At 40.0% G+C, this 17313-nt stretch overlaps 3 protein-coding genes across 3 annotated transcripts; all 3 read left to right on the forward strand.

Annotated features, from left to right (window-relative positions):
* Positions 1-1453, forward strand: hoxa13b (homeobox A13b). Its single transcript, XM_003454381.5, has 2 exons — positions 1-672; positions 891-1453. The coding sequence occupies exons 1-2, from the start codon at positions 39-41 to the stop codon at positions 1127-1129; spliced, it is 873 nt and encodes a 290-aa protein (XP_003454429.1). The 5' UTR covers positions 1-38; the 3' UTR covers positions 1130-1453.
* Positions 1454-6833: 5380 nt separating this feature from the next.
* hoxa11b (homeobox A11b) lies at positions 6834-11453 on the forward strand. The gene is made up of 2 exons (XM_013277030.3): positions 6834-8064; positions 9041-11453. The coding sequence occupies exons 1-2, from the start codon at positions 7464-7466 to the stop codon at positions 9271-9273; spliced, it is 834 nt and encodes a 277-aa protein (XP_013132484.1). The 5' UTR covers positions 6834-7463; the 3' UTR covers positions 9274-11453.
* A 2037-nt stretch (positions 11454-13490) lies between these two features.
* hoxa10b (homeobox A10b) lies at positions 13491-15940 on the forward strand. Its single transcript, XM_003454384.5, has 2 exons — positions 13491-14282; positions 15245-15940. The coding sequence occupies exons 1-2, from the start codon at positions 13508-13510 to the stop codon at positions 15517-15519; spliced, it is 1050 nt and encodes a 349-aa protein (XP_003454432.1). The 5' UTR covers positions 13491-13507; the 3' UTR covers positions 15520-15940.
* Positions 15941-17313: the final 1373 nt, after the last annotated feature.

Consider the following 17313-nt stretch of genomic DNA (forward strand, 5'->3'; position numbering starts at 1 on the left):
TTTGAAAAAGAGTTGGTCGTCTCAATGTAGGGAATGCTATGACCGCCTCATTACTCCTCCACTCGCACTGGATTGACCCGGTGATGTTTCTGTACGAGAACGGTTTGGATGAAAGAAGCAAGAACATGGAAGGATTTACTGGAGGCAATTTTGCTGCAAATCAGTGCAGGAATCTGTTAGCGCATCCAACCTCACTGGCGCCCAGCACCACCTACACTGCGAGTGAGGTGCCAGTGTCTGGCATGGGGGAACCTGGCAAACAGTGCAGCCCCTGTTCTGCCACTCAGAGCTCGCCCAATGCATCTTTGCCCTATGGATATTTTGGCAGCAGTTATTACCCCTGTAGGATGTCACACGGCAGTGTTAAAGCGTGCGCACAGCCTTCTGGTTATGGCGATAAGTACATAGACTCATCGGTCTCTGGTGAGGAGTTCTCTTCTAGAGCGAAAGAATTTGCGTTTTATCAGGGGTATTCCTCTGGCCCTTACCAACCCAGCTACTTGGACGTCCCTGTCGTACCTGCGCTGAGCGCCCCATCTGAGCCAAGACACGAGTCTCTGTTGCCCATGGAACCTTACCAGCCATGGGCCATCACCAACGGTTGGAGTGGTCAAGTTTACTGCACCAAGGAGCAACCACAGTCAAATCCTCTGTGGAAATCCACTTTACAAGGTATTTAAGTTTGTTTTTTTATTTATTCATACAGAAATATGCAGTCTTTGCCGGCGTGTGTAATTAAACTTGCAAAAACACGTGCTTGCAGGGCTTATATATGAGGTTGTTTTTTCCCCACTTCATTTTGCGGTCGGACTTTTTAAAAATATATTTGTTGATGTATTTTTTTTAAATCAATCCAGCAGATTAACGAACTAATATGCTTTATTTCCCAGAAACTATCTCTGGTGGAGACAACTCTGTGCGTCGTGGGAGAAAGAAGCGTGTGCCATACACCAAGGTGCAGCTCAAGGAACTGGAAAGAGAATATGCCACCAATAAATTCATCACCAAAGACAAAAGGAGAAGGATATCTGCGCAGACAAACCTGACAGAGAGACAAGTGACAATCTGGTTTCAAAACAGGCGCGTAAAGGAGAAAAAAATCGTTAATAAATTCAAGAGCTCCAGTTAGCTCCGAGGATGGTGAAAGGTGGACATGGATGCCCTTTAATCCGAAAAAAGAAAGAAAAACAAAAAGAAAGAAAAGAAAAAAGCAAAAAAAATACCCGTGCTATAATTTATTACTTTATGAACGCTTTTGTTGTCGCCAGAGAGGCTCTGTTTTGTCCTGCACATTTCCTTCTCCTGTTTTAATTGGAACCAGCCTATACGGCCTGTTGACAGAAGATCGGAAATGCTTTGGAACACGTTGACCAAGGCAATTGTGCGTGGGATGCTTTAATATTATTAACCAAAGACATTCTGCTTTGAAAAAAAAAAAAAAAAAAAACTAAAAGAAGAGAAGAAGAAGATACACGCTGTCCACTCACGGGCCGGTATTAAGTAGAAGAAAGCTTCTACTTAATACAACACTGAAATCAAGGCTGAAGCGCATGGAATCACTAACAGTGAAAACATTTATAGACAGTGTAATGCTAAATAAAAATGTCACTGCATATAAACAGGCCAGGCTCAGGTAATCACGGTCAAATTCACATACTAATTACAGGATTCAATTCTTCACACAAGTTCTTGGCGGCTCGAAAAAAACAAGCTTAAAAAGCCAACTAGTTACTGAACTTATTGAAATAAACTTTATCCTTTAGTATCAACCAGTAGTTAGGTAAATGTCAAACTGGCTTGTGTACTTCAGTACTGGCCTCCAGTTTATCCGCAATTCTCTTTTTTTTTCAAAGTTTTTCTTCTTTTGTTCAAAAGAATTCTCCTGCGAACGAGCTGATAACCTACATTAATTTCCTGGCTTTCAAGAAAATATAGGCATATTTAAACATGTAAATACTATGACTGCAACATCTATCCTCCCATTTTTGAAGCAAAAGCCAACTTTTTTTTTTAATAATAAATGTTTGAGAGTGTAATCGTGTCTTTCATTGCTCGTTTTTATTCCTGTCCGGTTGGAATAAAAAACAGAAGAAGAAGAAGATGGCTTTCCAAAATCCTTCTCCTGGTAGAATATCATTTTCAACAATCAGTGCAGTATATTTCCTGTATGTAGGCCAACAGGCCTCTAAGGAGAGTCTTGTCGTTGAGGCTGGAGCCTTTTTACCATTTGGAGATTTTATGTCGCCATCTAGTGGCGATGTTCCGTCAGCACAGCGCGTCTGCTCATCGGCTGCAGACATTTGTCTTCATATCTGTCTCCACTCTGACACAAGTAATGAGTAAGTGTGTGTGTGTGTGTGTGTGTGTGTGTGTGTGTGTGAGAGAGAGAGAGAGAGAGAAAAAGTAAGAATGAGAAAAAGAGAAAATCCCTGTTGCTTTAAACCTGGCAAACAAGTCTATTATTAAAATGTGTCGTGTGCAGCTAAGGTAAGAGTTCAACCCAATTGTTTATCTCATTAGCAATAGCATGTAATCAATAGCTTTAGCATAACGTTCAAATATCGCAGTACTATGGAAGTATATTTTTAAAGACATATCTGACAAATATTAAGTCGTGGCAAAGTTAAATAAGGATGTTAATAATTATAATCATGCACACACAGACACACACACACACACACACACATACATATATATAATTATTACTTCGTATTCCCATTGTTATTAAAACATCCAACGAAAGAGCTTGGTATGAATAAATATATACATATATAGAAAATATATATCATAAAACCTTTGAGTTTCAATACATTTTTCAATTTTTTATTCCTGGGCATTTTTTCTATAGTCATTTAAAATGTATTTTCTTTTCATCTATGTTATAAAAGAAACAATCCAATCAACCCTTTTTCCTCTAAATTATATTTTTAAAGATTTTTTGAAGCAAAAAGTACATTTGTTGAGTCGTCAGTAAATAATAATGAGAAATCCCGTCATTTAAAAAAGTGGCCTGAAACTGCTGTAATAGGCTGCTGGTTTATTAATCATCATCAGATTTAATAATCGGCAGCATACCGAAGATACCGTACACACAAGCTGACTGCAACCCAGAAATATTTCTATGTTGAATTCATAAAGTAAGAGCGCGTAACCAATCAGCTCCTTAACAGCTCTTCACCTCTCGCTCAAAGTATTGCTCCTCAGTAATCCAATATCACAATTAGCTCAAAATATCTCATTTCCAAATGAGATCAATTAACATTCTGGAACAGCAAACTGCAGGTTAAAAAGCTTATTTAATAACTGGAGGACAAAAAAAAATGTGTTGTGTAAAATAAGACTGCGTGACTGGAGTCATGTAAGTCATGCTATTAACTTAACCGTGCTGAAGGCCTGTGAGGCCGGTTGCTCTTTTTTCCTGTCCGGTTATATTTGAAGGATGGACCTGTGCCATAAAAAGGAGCATTTTTAACGCTAACCAGGCAGCACCCTCTGGTGAGTGTGACCCTCTCTTCTCAGTCACATTGTGCCGTCCAGGGTAACAAACAACACCGACTTTATCGTCTATTTCGAGGCCGGGGTTTCGTTAGGATACTTTCTAATACCGCTCATTACTTCGAAATCTAGAAATTGCATCGTACGCATTTTGCTGTCTGGCTTCTTGGCAATAAATGAGGTTGTTTTAAATATTCTCCCACCATGAGATGGATTCAAAATCTTCCCAATGTGTGGATTGTCTACAAGTGCGGGGCTTCTTCTTGTGGGTTGTGCCATTGCTCCCCCTAACAGCCACACAGGTAAATGCATCTCACTCCAAAACGTCCTGCATTGTGCAGACCTGAAGGTTGCTGCTGTATTAATCAGTAAAAGAGTGAAAATAGGCCTGCTGTTTAGTTTGATTTGAACCTTTAAACTTTATCTTTAAATGTAAATTATAGCGTTTGACAAGGAGGAAACTGGAGCCAAGAACATTTACAAGATAGCCTAACGAATGTGTGGCCTACAGCCTAAATGGCTAAAAATAAGAAGACGGGGGAAAAGACGCAAAGTGAGGCTTAACTCATCATGCTCCACAAAATGACTCTGGGTTTAATGCTGGACGTTAGCACTCTTCTATGTTCTTGTGTATTTGCATAGCTGGATGTTGGCGTTGAAGGTTGTGCAATGAACTTCAGACAAGAGCAAAGATCTTTATTTGTTGCAGCTGAAGGCAGACTCCTGGCACCCACGAGCAAACAGGAATGTTTGAAAGAAGCTGCCTTTCTCCAGCTTTGGATATTTTTGCTTTTCTTGATCAGAGATACGGAGTCATGCCTAAACACGCTCAACACTGGATCAAATCCACTGCTCGCATGCATTTGTCTGTCCGGATAATAGGGGCTGAAATCCACACGTATCTAATCATCCACGTGGGATTGATTTTAGCCCAACTGCTGTCTTCATTTGCTAAACTTTCAAAGATGAACACGAGGCTGAATTTTCGAATCCAGAAAGTTTTATTAAGGCATTTAATTAGACTTTTTTTTAAAACATATATTTTATTTTACTTTATTTGCTCCTACAGATGCACCCAGACTCCAGTTTTCTGTCCATTTTTAAACTTCATTACAGATTTTCATTAAACTGAAATAAATATCGTCGTATGATTCCTTTGCTGGTCAAAGCGACCTCATGAATTACTTTAAAACGAGCGCATGACAACTCCTTAGGGGTTGCCGACATAGTTTTAACTCCTTAAAAAAGACAGAGAGACACGTTTCTAGTAATATTTGGCTATCTTGAAAATCTTTCTGTCCTCCAAATCATTCCCATTTTTTCCTCCCGAGTCATCGTTCATGCTCCAGGCTCATAGACGCAGAGCTGTTGCAAAGTGAGCAGTCTGTATGCTTTATTCATAAATCCTCGTACATATTAAGAAGTGCAGGAAAATAAAACCATTTCGTTGTTTGCTTCCACTTGAACATTTGTCTTTGAAGGTGAGTGCTGTGTTTCACATGTAAACAAAAGAGACCCACTCCGAAAAAAATAAATCAAAAATAAATCGAAACACTTTTTTGGATTTTGTTTTAAACTTGCAATGCTCGGTACATAATATTTTAATTTCTGACATGTTGCTTGAGATACACACAAAATGTCATTATTCCCCATCTACTGTTAAAATACCTGTAATATAATCACAAATGCGTCATGAATCGTCCATAATATGCAGGTTAAATGTTACTTTACTTACACTTGAGATAATTCCCTCTTTTGAAATCTAATTAGGGAACAGGAAAAGTTGGGAGTCCAGGAGTTAAACAAAACATATGTCGACCGAAAGTTCTCGCCAATCGAGGAAACGTTTTCTTTTTAAAATCACCCATCATCGCCATATAGCTGCCAATCTAAATGTGTGTTTTTAATACATTTTCAGCTTTTGCTACATTGAATATCTGCATTCCTTAAAAAAATCCTTTTACACTTTGCATCTGTGCCAACCTTCGCTTTCTTATGATTATCTGAACAACGTAAAATCAATCAATCATTAAATATTTTATTTAAAATTTACAACCCACTCGTTATGCTGACATAATACATAATTTTAGTTGTCTAAATGAATATTTTCTGTCATTTTTGTAATGAAATTGTCATTATAGAAAAAATAAAGTGTCCATCTTCCTATATTTATTTTCTTTTATTATGGGAAACACCTAGAAATCTACTCTCGCCGCCAGCATGCTTGTAAACGATTACAGCCTCCGGTGAAGCCTTCTCGTATCAATTAGTGTATCAATTTATATTTTAATGTACGGCTTTAACATTGCATGTCCTTTTTTTTTCCTGCATTGAATATCTTTTTAAAAATAACAGGATATAAGGATGTGACAGACCGATTCACACCTGCAGGCTCGGTTTAATACAGATGCTGCTATAAATACGACGGGACGAATAATTAACAAAAGAATTTAAACTGGGTGAAAATGTTCGAGACGATTTTAACAATGAAATTAATATTAGTGCCATAACAATAAGCACACGCAGTCCGTTCAAATCAACGAGCCAGCAACGTGGGTGAAATATTAGAGTCTCTTAATGCTTCCGTGCAGATGACAAATTCACAGGCTTTGATATATTTGGACGAAATTCTAAAATTGGCTGCACAACGGGTTTAGTGATATGTGACACATGTGCCCACTTAGTCAGCAGTGATGACAAATGAAAATGGGTTGGAGTGTGGGAAATCGCCCGTGTCCAAAGGTTTATATTGGGCGTTGCAATGAGAGAACAAGCGATCCAAAGACTGGAACTCCTTCGACAAATACCTCTATTATCCATAGTACATGAACACGTAAATGCCAACATTAAACATCAAACACGCTGGGTATATATATACCCAGCGTCTTTAATGTTTATATATATATATGATCACCTTATTACAAACAAACTGCAGTTCAATATATTTTGGGGGAAATGTGGTATTAAATAGAAAAGTATGTTTTAACGATCATGGAAATGCTGGTCTGAACAAAAAACTTTGCAAATATAAAAGTATAATGAAAAAAAAAGCCTCACAGTCTGTTATCTGTTTGCTCCTGGGTGTGAATCTGTGCTGATGCCTGAAAAACAAAAGTACACAATGTCTCGCATCGCCCCACACTTGTGGACTTGATTGGTCGCCATATAACCAGAGGAGCTATATTAAATCCGCAGACAAGGAATAATCCCATTTTACAGGCTTCTAACTTCTTAATAAATTGACGCATGTGTGACTGAGCACCATTTTTTTTTATTTTAAAAACTGGAATCTGTCAAACTATCAAACTCAACAGATCATATCTAAATGTTGTCATCTGTGTCTCAAAGTTTAACCCTTACGTGCGTAACCGGGTGTGTATCTTTGCTGCTGACGCGGCCGAAAACCTGATCTTCATCTTCAAAATCACTCAGGCGTCTGTGCTGAGGTCGGGGTTAAGGCGAATGTTAGGTTTAAAAACAATAAAAAAAAAAAAAACCCCAGCAAAATAAAAAAATAAAAATAAAATAAATGCAGGTATGCTTGGCCTGCGTAAAAATTGATATAATTTAGGGGTTTTCCCACCCTCTATCTTGGCACTAATAGGCCTTTAGCCAGATAACCCCACTGGAACAATGAAAATCAGTGTATAAGAGGCTCAGCTCTTCCAGCGTATCCAAAATAGTTCTGAGCAAAATTCCGTTTCAGTATTTTTCCTTTTCCACACGGCCAAAGATCGACTTCATAAACTCTTTCACTCATATAACCTACACGTTGAGACGTAGGCTATCTGTCATTTTGTGCCAGTGGTCACATGGCTTTGGCCCTCAGGAATGGATAGAGATGGATCCCCACGTCAGCTTGTACGTCTAAGGATTTCTGCTCCACCAGTCTGCCTCAAAGTGACTGGAGCGCAGCGTCGCGGAGGAACTATGCAGGGATTATTATAGGACGTTTTCAGCCACAGAATATGGATTTTGATGAACGGATCTCTGGCTCCAATATGTATTTACCGAGTTGCACTTACTACGTCTCCGGAGCAGAGTTCTCGGGTCTCCCTCATTATTTAACCCAGAGCCAGTCCTCTTGCCCCATGACATACTCCTACCAGTCCTCAGCTCTGCCACAGGTCCCATCCGTGAGAGATGTGGCTTTCAGAGACTATGGCATTGATACTTCAAGTAAATGGCACCACAGCAGGGGGAGCCTATCGCACTGCTTCGCTGAGGACATCGTGCACAGGGAAAGCTGGACGAGCCCGACCTCTCGGGGGGGAGAGATCCTGGTGAAAGGCAGCCCCAGCGTCAGCCACTGCAGCTCCTCCAACCCGACGCCCAGCTTCTATGGCAGCGTTGGCAGGAACGGGGTCCTGCCACAGGCGTTCGATCAGTTTTTCGACACTGCCTACGGGAGCGCAGAGAACGGCGCAACGCCGACGGCACACGCGACAGACACGGAGAGACACGCCAAAGCAAGCCCAGCTCCTGCGCACCCGGGCTCCGACACGGCGGAGAGCTGCAGCCCCAAGTCGTCCTCCGGCCACAGCGAGGAGAAGCAGAGCAAAAGCAGCAGTGAGTGAACCTGCTTAATGCACGGAGAAAAATCTTACGCGTTGCTCTTAAAGCTTTTTATATGCAGTTTTATAAGCACGTAAGGTTTATGGAGGGCCTGCAGATTTACCCTACAACAAAACTATGTTATAAACGACAAGATCACGTGCTTGGGATTGAAATTGGCCGTGAAGACTTTGGCGTTAAGCTTGTCTTCAAGATTTCCAACATGGCCTCTGCTTTTTTCCCCTTCATTTGTGCGCTTGTATGGACTTTTATAATTACCTTGTAAAACATTTATATGCGAAATGTTAATTTTAAAAAAAATAAAATACTACTGACATAACAGCCTGACAGCAACCTAGATATTTTAAACACACCACAGAGCCTCTGCATTGATTATAAGCCATTTTTGGATAATTTTATTCTTGTTTATTCCGCGCAGTGTAAAGTGGAGTGTGTGTTGGGCGTTTAAATCTGACTCAGGACAAGAGTTTAGGCTTAACCCTGCTTCTTTGGATAAATATTTACAAATTCACTGGATTTGCAAGGCTTTAATGCACCAGCTGCTTTCCATGACGGCATTTACAGTGCTAAAGCTAAAATAACAGCTCTCTACCCACAGCGAGATCAATAGCGAACAGTAAAAGAATATCAGATACATGATACTCCCATGTGTCGTTTAGGCCTACGCCCTCAATCCCCAAAACAGCCAAGATGATTTTTCCCCCCTCACTTTACAGATTTCAATACACTTTCACAACTTCCGACAGGCAATCTTTCATGCCCAACGTGTTTTACTATCAATCCCAGCCTTTGTTTACAAGTCTTGATCCTGTAGGCCTGAGTGTAGGGGGAAAACACTTGAACTCCAAAGCTGGGGCACAGACCGCCAAGTGCTGCTTATCAGCGAGAAATACACTGGCGATCTCACGCGTGTGCATAGGGCTCCATGTTAATCTTAAGAGACGATCTTTTGCCTTTTGTTGTCTTCCAGGTGGCCAGAGGACGCGCAAGAAGAGATGTCCATACTCCAAATATCAGATCAGGGAACTGGAGAGGGAGTTCTTCTTCAGTGTTTACATCAACAAAGAGAAGCGTCTGCAGCTTTCGCGGATGCTCAACCTGACAGATCGCCAGGTCAAGATTTGGTTCCAAAACAGAAGGATGAAGGAGAAGAAACTGAACAGAGACCGTTTACAGTACTACACCACGAACCCCCTGCTATAAAAAAAACTGAACAAAGACAGCGGACAGGCACCCCTCTCTTTTACACACACATCTATATCATTACCTGGACAAGAGGACGAGATTTTAAAGTGCCACTCTCCATAAATAATTATTTATACACCTTCAACACAATTTGCTCTATTATTATTATTATTATTATTATTATTATTATTATTATTATTATTATTATTATTATTAAGCTCGACAGATGTTAAAGTTTAATGGTTGCATGGGGGTGCTTATACGCAGAAAACCACATCTGTCTGATTTCCCTTCATTTTATTTAATAATATACATCAAGATGCATTAAAAAAAATCCTGATTTTTTTTTTTCCACTATATGATTAAAGTTTACTTGCGCACGCACGTGTATCTTTCTGTCCCCTTTAATGGATCTTGATTTGGCCCAATTTTAGCGCGAACACACATCTTTTGCGGACCGAAACTTTTGACTCCCCCCCCCTCGCCATCTTTTCAGTGTTCCTAATACAACAAGTCTGGGGATTTAAAAGCGTTTTTTTCTAGGTTTTGGAGTTACTAACAGACCCCCCTCTTGCTTTTTGACACCACTGATAGTGATCAGCTGGTCCAAAAACGCTTGCCACGGCATTGCATAGTTGTGGAATGAGTAAAGTCATAATCTGATACAAATTTGTTCGTCTCATGCACTTAAGTCTGAGATTCACTGATATTTAACATCTGCGCCTGACCCTACTGCATGCGCTTTGTTGAGCCCTTGCTCGTAAAAGTTGGATTACTTTCCAAATTCATCCAAAGGGCAAACCTCTGATAAAAGAGCAAAGCCTCCAAAAGAAACATAATCCAATATTTTGTTTTATACGCCAGCACGTGGGTCGTATCAGATGCATGATATGTAGGTCTGACGCTTTTTATTCCCTCATGGCTGGAAATCAGATCCTCTGCAGTTATTATTTGATATCCGTTACAAGGCTTTCATTCATTTCTGGTAGGGGGGATGTGGAAAAGCTTATTTTTGACCTTACATTCCTATTAGGTCAATCTGAAACGATCTTGACACTTTAAAAAAAAATCGCGTAGATCTAATTAAAAAACAAATTTATTTGTTATCTCATGTGGCTCCACGAAGTGTTGTAGCTGTTACTGGACGCTAAAGTCAGCCTGTGTCAGCCTGAACCAGCAGTAGCACATTGGGTAAATAAAGACACGGAGAAACCCCAGACTGTGAGTACAGTCACCACCAACTGTATCATTTATTTATTATGTGGAGTGATTTAATCCAAAGACCTTACATTAGTATGTTAGTACATAAACAAGCTGGGAATTTAACCTGCAAATGGAGGTAACTGCACATGGAAAGATGTTAAAAAAAAGAAAAAGTGTTCAATGTGATTTTATAATCAGCACTAGGGCCCTGAAAACAACTTGAATAGCCTGTCATAAGCTAATAAGGGCCCTGTAGCCTTCCTTATACCGTGCATCCTGTGAGGCTCCCAGGAATGCCGCTTTGATTGCTGCACATCCTCCCAGTTGCTCCAGTAACTTGGCCATAAAACGCGGATTCGTCTGGAGCGTTTGGAGTGCAGTGCAATAAAGCGTCTGAGACCAAGGTTATTAACTGTGACTAAGGGCCTGAAAAACAACGGCTGGGAGCACTGAAACTTGTGTCCACGGACCTTTCCGGCCTCATTTGTATCAGCATCTTGCCGTGGTAGGAATATTCCGTTTGTGTTGCGTTCCAGTGTGGGCCTGTTGTGTTTGCCCACTGGGTGGCGCTCCTCAGATCAATGTCATTGCCGTGAATTGAGATATGAAGGAAGTTTGACTCGACGCTCAGCCGCTTTAAAATATGTAACCACCTCAGGATTTTATTGTTAAGGTAGGCACAGACATACTGTCATATTCATTTCACAGTGACAGGGATGTATTTTTCTTTTTTCCCTTCTCTTCTTGTGATTTAAGAAAGTCTATTTTCCACAACATCCAGAATCATTTCTGTCTGCATATAACTGACCTGAAGATGTTTTATTGTATGTTATCATATAATAATAAGATTGCTGGAAAAGTTCCGCAAGAAAACTCTGCAGAAAATTTATTTCTGTGTATATTCAATTCAGCAGTTCTCAGGTTGAAATTGTGCAAAGTAATGGGCATGTCTAATGCGCACGAAGAAATAAAATCTCAAAGGTTTATATTCCAAACAGTTTGTGGCTCACTAATTTTTACAACACCATATAGTTTAAAAAAATGTAGATCATACTTCATTTAGTGAGACTGAATTTGATCCTCCTTGGATAAACGCGATGGGATCAAAACAAATCTTTTAAAAAGTGGAAGCCATGGTTCGTTTGGTTACTTTTGTTGCCTGTGTCCCTTTGTGCATGCGTGCGTGACTGTGCGAGCTTTTCACTTGATTTCTAACATTTCTTTAATAAAGTCAGATAAATAAAAAGCCCCCTTTTTACACCTAAGTTTATGTTTTATGTGAATAATAATATGAGGGAATGATAATAATCAGCAGACGCGCGGCACACACTTAGAGCTGACGGGGAAATAATCCAGAGGGGTTAATGGATATTCTTATTCATTCCAGCGAGACTGCTGCACGTTTGCCGCCATATAAAATGGCTGTATATAAACTGCAGCTCTGATTTCTAGACTTTATGGCTCCAGGCTTAAAGGGAGATAGAAGTAACCGGTGTTGTATTTTAGGATAAACCCCACCATAAGCGACATTTTAGGCTGACCTAAATCTGTAGGCCTGTGTCACAAACCCTGCTCCTACTTTTATTTAAAGGCGTGTTTCAATGTATTATTATCAATATATATATATATATATATATATATATATATATATATATATATATATATATATATATATATATTTTGCTTTTAAACCAACGCTTTTTGTTAACTACCTTTAACTGACTTTGTGTTATTTAAGTAATGATATAAAAATGGAAAATAAAAATACACTAAGAATCTCGATTTACTTGATTTACTTGCTTGGCCGGTGAGGTTACTGGAGTACTTTTGCTTAAAAAGAAGTAAAAAAAAATGTAGTACTCGTTGTTTCCTGAGAACTGGAATGCCTTCATACATTTTGTTTATTTAGTCTTTTATTTTATATACATAATACTTAATAACAGTATCTATCTATCTATCTATCTATCTATCTATATATCTATATATATCTATATATCTATATATATCTATATATATATATATATATATATATATATATATATATATATATATATATATATATGCGCCTGGGGCATTTGTTCGTGGTGTTGAATTGTGACTAAGCTTAAAATTAGGCTAATAAAAAGTGGAGTATGTGCATATGGGCCTTGGAGTAAATATGTATTTATAAGTATTTCTAAAGGAGCAAGGACTAAATACGTGAGAAAATACGCCCTCCCAGCGGTTCGCTTGCGAACATAATAGTAGAATTAACAAGTTCCAATCTGTTAAATAAGAAACTAGCTTCCTTGCAGTATTGCCACTATTAGGCGACAATTACGCAAATGCAGCTCTAGGGCATTGTTCAACTGTGGCGCGTTTACTTCAGTGTTCCTGCTCGCTGCCCTTATAAATGCTCAGCAGAGCATCTGCAATAAAAGTTGCCTTGTCGTGGCATTTTAATCCATAATATTCACACCAAAACGTGACCTGAAGTTTTGGCATGAATGCGACAAAGTTAAGCAGCTGTCCACTCTGCTATTGGACAGTCCATGGGGAATTTTAAAAGGTTCTGGCCAATAATATTAACAATCAGATGAGCACAAGAAAGCTTAAGAGTCCCTGGACCAAAGAGTCACACACATTTTGGATCCTCAGGATGCAAATACATTTGCATCCTGAGATTCTCAGAGGCACCTCTAGAACCCCTCATTTTTACAGTGCTGTAAAACTGGCCATAAAGCTATGCATTGTACATAATGGTTAAGGACAGCTTTCAACAACTGAGTTGTCAAATAGTAGTTGTTGTGCTAAAATTAAAGCAGGCACCTTGAGGCTTAGAGGTGCAAGAGTTTAAGGAGATTTAAAGATTTTACTTAAACCCATCTGATACACCACTTTTCCCCCCTCAAAGTTTCTCTTTACTTAGCCTAAAACAAAATATATGACACAGTGGAGATGCCTGGTCGGGACTGGGAGGAGTCTGTAGTCGCCTGGTGTTTTAATTGGCTGCAGGCTACAGTGAGAAGCGTGAGTATCAGTAATTATTCAGCAATGTTTTGCACAAGAAATGTCAGCCAGAAAGGGCTATCTTCATCCACCGTCAAATTATACCACAGCGATGTCATGCCCCAACAACCAAGCTGGAAATTCCTTTTTTGTGGACTCCTTAATCAACGTGAGAACCGACAGCGGTTCGTATTACCAAAGTAACAGCGTGTATTTGCCACCAGCGTCGGAATATTCATATGGACTCTCCGGTGGCTCTTGTTTCACGGGGATCGGTAAGCGCAACGAGCCAACGACCCAAAGCGTGATCCCCTCTGCTGCTTCGTATGTTCAAGGAATGGAAACGTGGCTGGAAACGTCGAGATCCTGTCGGGTGGATCAGCCCAGCGGCCAGCATATGGCTCAGTGTTCATTCTCGCCGAGTATAAAAGAGGAGAACGCTTATTGCCTTTATGAGTCTGATAAATGTCCTAAAGGAGCGACAGTAGATGACATATCCTACTCGAGCGCATCCTGCCCGGGTAGCGGCAACACGGTGCCAGTCCCCGGCTACTTCCGCCTGTCTCAGACATACACGTCCTCCAGGCTTTATCATGATGTCCAGCCAAACATGAATCACTTCACTCTGCAACGACCTGCCCGTTTGGACAGCCAAGCCTCCCAGCCGCCGGCTGCCTCTGCGGAGTCGGAGCATGGAGAGGGCCACGAGGAGGCGCCTGTCCCTGCGCCCTGCGCCCCGGCCAGAGGAGAGGACAGCCGCCTCTCCTCGGAAGGCTCATCCTCCCCCGAACCAACTGAGACATGCAGTACGGAGTGTCCAGAAAAGCTCGTAAAAGGTGAAGAGCTGGCATTAGCTGCAGAAATATGATTTTTTTTTAAAAAACCCAAAAACAAAATAGGAGATGCGTCCATTGCTTTAAAGCGTAAGATTTTTGAGCACAAAAATACGCGAGGAAGATTGGTGCTTTTGGGGAACTGTCAGGCACTTAGAAGTTAATCAGACAGGAAACAAAATTAAACTTGGCTTATTTAGAGCAGAGATGCAGAGCTATTGTCTCTCTCAAAGAAAAAAAAAAAACTAAACAAAAATCCCCCAACCAATCAAACATACAAAAAAACAGTGATACGATGTTCTAGCTGTGAATATTTAAACAGGTCTGGTGGATTTATTTCAGCTGGTAATAATATAATTAACTGTTATTTAAGACACACCTTACATATATATATATATATATATATATATATATATATATATATATATATATATATATATATATATATATATGATACAATACAGGGATTCTTTGCTTTTTTAGGCTAAAGCAAAAACAAGGTCAGTCTAGTCAATTTATCCTTCGCACAGGTCGCATTTCATTTGTCCCTCTTCAACGGGACATAGGCCTTGTTATAATTTCAGCAGACTTTACAGTTTGTGTTTTATGTCTTAATAAAGATTTAAGTGACTGCTACTTAGCGAGGTAAATATCAGTTTCTGGTAAGATGCTGATCTGCAGCTTTACAGTCACTCTGATATTTGTGCGTAAAATCCAAGTTCCGATAATTTAGATCTCAAAAATCTGACATTGTACACGGACATACATACTTTTACTAACAGTTGCAAGTGCAACCATTTGCACTAAATACGTATAGTTGATAAATTATTTGAGTGAACATTTTCATATGAGGGCACTGGCATGTTTTGTTTATATGGTATTCTGAATGTTATCCGTTCATGATTTCTAAAAAATATGGCGTTTGTCACACCTGTTGCCTAATATTTGGCTAATTTTCATTGTAGGGGATGGGAAGATGGAAAGTACGGCTAATTGGCTCACAGCTAAGAGTGGTCGAAAGAAGCGTTGCCCCTACACCAAGCACCAGACTCTGGAGCTGGAAAAGGAGTTTCTCTTCAACATGTACTTGACTAGAGAGCGCCGTCTGGAGATCAGCCGTAGCGTGCACCTCACTGACAGGCAAGTCAAAATCTGGTTCCAAAACAGGAGGATGAAACTGAAAAAAATGAGCCGGGAAAACAGGATCCGAGAGCTTTCCAGCAGCTTCAGTTTCTCATGAGACTGTGCGTCTTTGGCGCCCTCCTCCATCCATGGCAAGGACGCCTGTGCAGAGCCCACACCCAACTGTGAGAATGAAAATAGGACCCTACTGCTAACTTATTGATTCTTGGTCTTTTTTGAATTATTTTTGTTTTCACGTCTGGTTTATTTTGTCGTGTTTGTATTTATAAATAGTTACATTTGTAACGCTGATCAGCTGAAAATGCTCCGAATGTGACCACAGTGTTTCAGAGCTTCAGGCTTGTACATATTCTTTATTCAACCGGAGTGAACCATTGGAATTTGCATGCTGGACTAACCCTTGGGGAAACTTGTGTTCCAGTTACATGTAGGTCTTTGTGTGACTGCTAAAGAAGCGCAGAGATTTGATGAATATTTGCACTTTTTGCTGGTCAAATGAATAAAACCCATCCATGCAACTGCAGCCTTCTTATTTCATTCACAAAGTCAGAGCAGGAGCTGCGGGTTGTTTAAATCTTAAAGCTGGCACCGGTACAGCGCAAACGCATTTGTGCTCTTTGTACTGTAAATTGTTTTTTACACTTTTACTGCGTGACGTTCTTCACAGTTTAGGCCTTCAGCAGATGCCTGTGACGTCGTTGTTTTTTTTGTCCTTGACATCACATTTGAATGTACCACACAACGCGTGGAGGAACAGTGATTCCTTTTGATTGTGATTTTCTGAACTATCTGAAATTGTTATTGCATTAGTTTTTGTTGCATTCAACTTTTTAAATGGTATAATCCATAATCTAGACGCCTAAGCAATAACGGAATCGGACTAATTCGACGGAAAGCAGCTCCAAATGGGAGGCTGTAAAGCCGCTTTAGTGCGTGATATCAGCTTGTGGTTCTGCGCCTTTGGAAATTTCTAAAATTGTTACCAGTAATAAAACAGGCTACACGTAAGCAAAATTTCACACTTAAAAAAAAAGAAAAGAAAAAAAAAAAAAACAGAAGAGGAGAGCGGGCTGTGGAGTGGTTTAGGTAGTCTCATGTTGTTGGGCTATATTATTTCTCCCACAACACGAAACTGCCTTGATTACCTCAGTAAAACTCGTCGCATCATGAAAAGTGAATCACTCTTAATTACTGATTGCATTTATTAATTGCTCGGGGCACACTGCTTCAGAGGCATAAAAGGTATTATTGCAAAAAGTGCAATAATGTGTTTTATGGCTTTGCGCAAAAGGGATAGACCACTATTTTTCTTCTTTCTGGTTATAAAGCCAAGTCCACATGACTACACTTTGGGATTTAAAAAAAAGAAAAAGAAACAACACGTTTTAACCGCGTCCATAATTTTAAGGTCACCCCTGTATATGATTGTGAGTACATGTGTGTAAAAGGAGCCGTGCTGGAAGCTGGGATATGAAAGAATTCGCAGTGGTATGCGTCCTGGAGAGGGGGAAAGGACAGACAAGGCCTCGGTTATGATCATTGCAGTCTGCCAGTTGCCTCGAAATGCCGGATGCGTCTGCCTGAGCCAGAGAAAGGACACAAAGGCTGAGCTTTATTGGTGATATTTAGCTTAGACAGCCAGGTTGTAACCTTAAGAAAAACAACTCAATTGCCCGTGATAAAAGGGGCCTGGTATATTGCACCCAAATAACCTCATCCCACTTTCCGTTTTAGATTGCCTTCAAAGTGGACCCACAGACACGCAGACGCAACTATGTGCGTTTTGGAAACTGTCCCAGAATGTTTAAATCTTCCAAAGCCTGGTGATTCTTTAATGACGTGTTTGCTGCTTTTGTATATATAAAAAAGTAAAATCTTGACATATTTTATC

This window comes from Oreochromis niloticus, linkage group LG11, assembly GCF_001858045.2.
Source record: "Oreochromis niloticus isolate F11D_XX linkage group LG11, O_niloticus_UMD_NMBU, whole genome shotgun sequence".
NCBI classification, from domain to species: domain Eukaryota; kingdom Metazoa; phylum Chordata; class Actinopteri; order Cichliformes; family Cichlidae; genus Oreochromis; species Oreochromis niloticus.

Coding starts and splice junctions, on each gene's coding strand:
- hoxa10b (XM_003454384.5), top strand. CDS start 13,508: ATGTCAGCCAGAAAGGGCTATCTTCATCCACCGTCAAATTATACCACA. Junction 14,283..15,244: donor TCCAGAAAAGCTCGTAAAAG/GTGAAGAGCTGG, acceptor TTTTCATTGTAG/GGGATGGGAAGATGGAAAGT.
- hoxa13b (XM_003454381.5), top strand. CDS start 39: ATGACCGCCTCATTACTCCTCCACTCGCACTGGATTGACCCGGTGATG. Junction 673..890: donor GTGGAAATCCACTTTACAAG/GTATTTAAGTTT, acceptor TTTATTTCCCAG/AAACTATCTCTGGTGGAGAC.
- hoxa11b (XM_013277030.3), top strand. CDS start 7,464: ATGGATTTTGATGAACGGATCTCTGGCTCCAATATGTATTTACCGAGT. Junction 8,065..9,040: donor GAAGCAGAGCAAAAGCAGCA/GTGAGTGAACCT, acceptor GTTGTCTTCCAG/GTGGCCAGAGGACGCGCAAG.